This window comes from Grammomys surdaster, unplaced genomic scaffold, assembly GCF_004785775.1.
Source record: "Grammomys surdaster isolate TR1022 unplaced genomic scaffold, NIH_TR_1.0 237, whole genome shotgun sequence".
NCBI lineage: Eukaryota > Metazoa > Chordata > Mammalia > Rodentia > Muridae > Grammomys > Grammomys surdaster.
Window position 1 is genome coordinate 2,308,089 of NW_021604682.1, and position 4,816 is coordinate 2,312,904.

At 51.3% G+C, this 4,816-nt stretch overlaps 1 protein-coding gene across 6 annotated transcripts in view; it reads right to left on the reverse strand.

Moving 5' to 3' along the window:
• Ggt1 (gamma-glutamyltransferase 1) overlaps positions 1-4,816 on the reverse strand; it is a 21,045-nt gene that overhangs the window by 9,193 nt on the left and 7,036 nt on the right. For all 6 annotated transcript variants that reach the window (XM_028773990.1, XM_028773988.1, XM_028773987.1 and 3 more), the window contains exons 3-4: positions 1,613-1,759; positions 953-1,117 (exon numbers count right to left, since the gene is read on the reverse strand). In XM_028773990.1, coding sequence (XP_028629823.1) covers positions 953-1,113 — 161 coding nt within the window. In that variant the 5' untranslated portion in view covers positions 1,114-1,117; positions 1,613-1,759. The remainder of the gene's footprint in view (positions 1-952; positions 1,118-1,612; positions 1,760-4,816) is intronic.

Sequence of the window (4,816 nt, forward strand, 5' to 3'; positions counted from 1 at the left end):
CCTTTCTTCTTTCTTTCTTTCTTTTTTTTTTTTTTTTGAGACAAGCACTCACTACATAGCTCTGGAACTTACTATGTAGACCAGGATGGCTTCAAACTTACAGATATCCACTGGCCTCTGCCTCCTGAACATTGGGATTAAAGCCTGTGCCCCCATGCCTTGCAAAGTTTTTGTTCTTAAAGACATATTTTTTTTCTTTTTCAAGCAGACAAATATACATGATTTCATTGAAAAATAAAGGGGGAGGCTACTTTTTGTTTTGTTTTGTTTTGTTTTTCGAGACAGGGTTTCTCTGTGTAGCTCTGGCTGTCCTGGAACTCACTCTGTAGACCAGGCTGGCCTCGAACTCAGAAATCCACCTGCCTCTGCCTCCCAAGTGCTGGGATTAAAGGGGTGTGCCACCACTGCCCAGCGAGGCTACTTTTTATTAATAACACTTTTTTCTGATTGTCTCTAAATGGGAATTGACTTTTACATATAATGAGATAAAATTCTAACAGGGACAGAGGCTGCAGAGTGGTTCAGTGGATAAGAACACTGACTGCTCTTCCAGAGGCCCTTGGTTCAATTCCCAGTACCGGCATATTGTGGCTCACTACTGTCTGTAAGCCAGTTCCAGAGGATCAATGCCCTTTTCTGGCCTCTGGGGGCACCAGACGTGCAAGTAAACATACCCTTGTGCAAAACAAACACATAATCTTTTTAAATTTAAAAAAAAAAACCACACCATCAAAAATTAAAATTGGACAGCAGCATTTTCAGAGAGATATGCTGAAAAGAAGACCTCTAGGGTCACCCTCCCTTTTCCCTAGACAGAGGCTAGCAAGAGAGTCCAGGGAAAGGATGGGCAGCTCACTGGACACACTTTATGCCCACTTTACAGATGGGGAACCTGGGTCATGCCCGAGCTCACTAGTCTTCCAGGGTCCCTTGCCCTAGCAAACCTACTTACCGTCCAATCTCTGAACAGTGTTTGGCATCCGAAGCCACGGCCGCCCTGGAGTACACATGCTCGGGCTTCCCAGAGGTGTAAGGGAGCCAGATGCAGAGGCCGATGATGACAAATACCAGAACCACGGCCACTAGGCCCAACACCAGAAACCGATTCTTCATGGCTCTGTTGCCCAGTGAGAAAGAGTAGGGTAAGACCCAGCCTTGAGAACTTGAGACTATCCCTGCAACTGGGCACAGTCTAAAGTCAAGCCTCGGGGACACAGTCCTGGGCCTCCTTTTAGCCTCCAAGAAATGTGTGAACTGTCCAGCCCCCAGACCTTTGGCCAGGCCATTCCTTCTGCCAGAAGCTCTGTATCCTACTTCCACTATTACAAATCCTGTTTATCTTCAGGGCTCATCCCTGTGAGGGCTTGATTCCCAGCAGACCCCCCCCCCAAGGAGACCCTTCAGACTCCACATGCCCTGGGTACCTGCTTACAGAAGAAGCCAAGCCACCACTGTCCTGAGATAAACTCAGGCGTCACACTTTCCTTCTGAGTGCCCAACTCTAGCAGAGAGCCTGGCCCTGTCTTTGAACCCTTAGAATAGCTTGCGGTTGGACATCTATCATGCCTTCCGAGAAGACACCCCAAGACTAGCTGCACGGGTCAAGACTTACCGTCCAGTAGGAGCCTCCACACCTTTCTTGGGGAGGTGGCTCTTGAAAAACAGCTGTATGGATAATCAGGAACTCCCCCAAAAACTCTGCAGAAACCCACGGCCAATGGTCCCTGAAACTGTTAGAGCAGGCTACCTCCCGGTACTCCTGAAAATCACAAAGTTAAGCGTGAAGCAGGCCCAGAACTTTTCTGGCACACCTGATGTGCCGAGCTCTCTCTGGCTCTCGCTGATTTACTGTCTCCCATTGAACTCTGGAGCCGAAGAAGCTGCCAGCCGCGTCCATGTATGCATGACTTCTCCTAAGAGCTGACCAGGGAAGGGGTCATAGAACTGCACGGGGAGGGGCCCAGGCATTCATGTGTAAACCCAGGATTTGGTAGTAAGAGCAGCATGTGAAGTGAATAAAAGGGTTCAAGGGTCCAGGCCCTTCCTGAGACTGGACTTGGCATGCACCTGTTGTGGGACTTTGTGGGGCACTGACCCCACTTGCCTGCCGGGGTGTTTTTGAATAACGTGGATGAGCATGTGTAAAACAGTAAAACTGGGCACAGTAGCTAACACCTATAATCCTAGCACCCTGGAAGCTGAAGCAGAAGAATTGCCGTGGATTTGAGCCCAGTGTAAGCTACCTAGTGAGTTCCCAGCTAGCCTGTGCTACAGTGTGAGAACCCATCTCAAAAAAAAAAAAGAAAGAAAAAAGAAAGAAAGAAAAGAAAAGAAAAGAAAAGAAAAGAAAAGAAAAAGATGAAAGAAAAGAAAAAAAGAGAGGGGGACTGGAAAGAGATGGCTCAGTGGTTAAGAGCACTGACTGCTCTTCCAGAGGTCCTGAGTTCCATTCCCAGCAACCACACGGCAGTTCACATCAACTCTCCAGTTCCAAGAGATCTGATGCCTTCTTTGGCCTCTGTGGGCACCAGGCATGCAGATGGCACACACACAAACATTCAAGGAAAATACATTAGAAAAACACTCAAGCGCATTGCTGACATTCCTGTCCCCTGGATCGGAGGGTGGGGTTGGTGGGTGGCGTAACAGGATTTGGTGTTTGCCTCATCTTACGTGGGGAAAGTAGATTTGCAACTCTTCAGGCAGAGGAGGGAACCAAACCCCAGGGCAGAGGGGACAGCACCCTGTCTCCCCAGTCAGCATCCCTAGTAGGGGACCTGCCAGAATCTAGGCATGACTCTGCCTTGAAGACACAGACTCGTTCCTTCCCATCCTTCCTGTCCTTCCTCTGGTCAGTTTGGTCCCCCAGGAGGCAGCTGCTAGATTCCTCCTATCCATAGTGACAACCAGGCCCTGTCTTTGTTGTCCAAGGGACAGTTCTTACCCTTCTTTAGACCTGATACAGGTACCCTGGGCCCTGGGATAAATGTAAGTCAGGGTGTGGGATTTCTGGTGAGACAGTCACACTGAAGGTTTCCAGGAGTCTTAGGGGCCAGGCCAGCACCATGTGTGGCAATCATTCATCCTTGATACAGAACAGTCCCATCCACGCAGAGGGTAGGAAATGGGCGTGGCCACGGCTCTTGTCTATGGCCTTGTGCTGCTCTGGCCGGTTTGGGGCATCTTGTGCTTCATTATTTTTAGGTTTGGGGGTGTAAACTAAAAGTGGTTTGGGGGGGGGTCTCAGGGCGCTGAGTTGAACCATCTGTGACTCCCATGGTACACAGTTCATCTTTCCCTGTCCACCAATTCATCCCTCTGTCCATCTAACAGCCCCAGAAGGCACCCAGCAGGGTTCCTTCTTCTCAAGAGCCTGGGAAGTGGGCAACCCTGACCTCTGACCCCTGTCCCTTCCTCCTGGGACGGAAAGGGCTGGCCCTGCCTCCTGTGAGCAGATGTTTCAGTCCAAGCGGAAGACACCCTGCTGAGAGCCTGAGCCTCCATTTCCCACCCCTCCACCTCCAAGTTCTCTCAAAGATTCACTAAAAAAAAATGTGCAGGGCCAGAAGCCTGGCTACACCCAAATCACTGTTGGGAGGGAAACTGAGGCGCTGGTCCTCAAACCCAGACCCCTCCCTTTCTGTAACACTGGTGGGTTTCCCAGAGGCCCTGGAGGCACTGGGGACCCAGGAGAGAGAAACCTTTCTTCCTCAGAGGACAGTTTTAGGATGGGGAGGAAGAATATAGGTCTGCCAAGGAAGTCCTGGTCACAGAGCTGGTTGTCCCCCCAGAAGTAGCCAGAGCCATACCTGTCACCCTTGCAGACTAGCTCAGTGCCCCCACCCCCGACTTGGGATCAGGATCTGGGGTTGAGCATCTCCTCAGGGTAGAGATGGGAAAGGGGTGGTAGCAGTATAGGACCCATGTGCTTACCTCATCCCAGGGAGTGGGCAAGAGATCAGCTAAGGGGTGCCCAACATCCTAGAAGGTCATCTGAAGGCTTCTGAGTGGGGTGTGGGATAGGGAGTCCTCTGCAAGAGGTCCAGCTAGGCTGGGAGGATGGTCAACAGTGACGTCATGCCAGAAAGGAGGCGCAGTGATTAGGCTTGTCACCAGGTGACTAAAGTTCACGCAGCCCCAGGAGGGCTCTGAGTGGGGGAGGTGGGAGGTGCTAAGAGCCTGGGAAAGGGGCTCCCCCCCTTTCCAGATTTGATTTCCTCCAAGGGGCGGAGGCCACCGGTGAACCCTTCCAGACAGCCCCTGCTAAGTCCCTCTGTGAATTTGGAGACAGACACGATGTCCTCGAAATGTTCCTGAGGCCATGAAGTAGGGGTAGCCCCAGGCACTAGACTAAGAGGTCCCATTGTACCCTATTGGTCAATGACAGCTGCATGTTCCTGGAACAAGGCCTGGGGCCTTAGCTTCCAGACTGGTTCAACCACCATTCAAAGAACATTAGCCCACAGACCCAGACAGTGACAGGGAGCAGCCTAGAAAGACAAGGCCCAGAGAAGGCCAGACCTGGCCCAAAGTCATATAATCCAGCAGGGCAATCCTGCTACGGGGTTCCCACCCCAAATTAAGTAGATGCAGCTGTGCGTCTGCCTCAAGGGCATCCAGTTCCCTCTTGGTCCTCATTAGCCAAGGTGAGCAGTTCCCTGACTCTAGCACACAGTGTGGCAGCTCTCGTTCTCAGCAGTGCTTAACCTCATAAACCTAGAGATGCTGGCTGCTGGCACGCTGCTAATGCTACCCTCTGAACACTCGCCTGCACACACCACACAGACACTGCACACACACACACACACACACACAC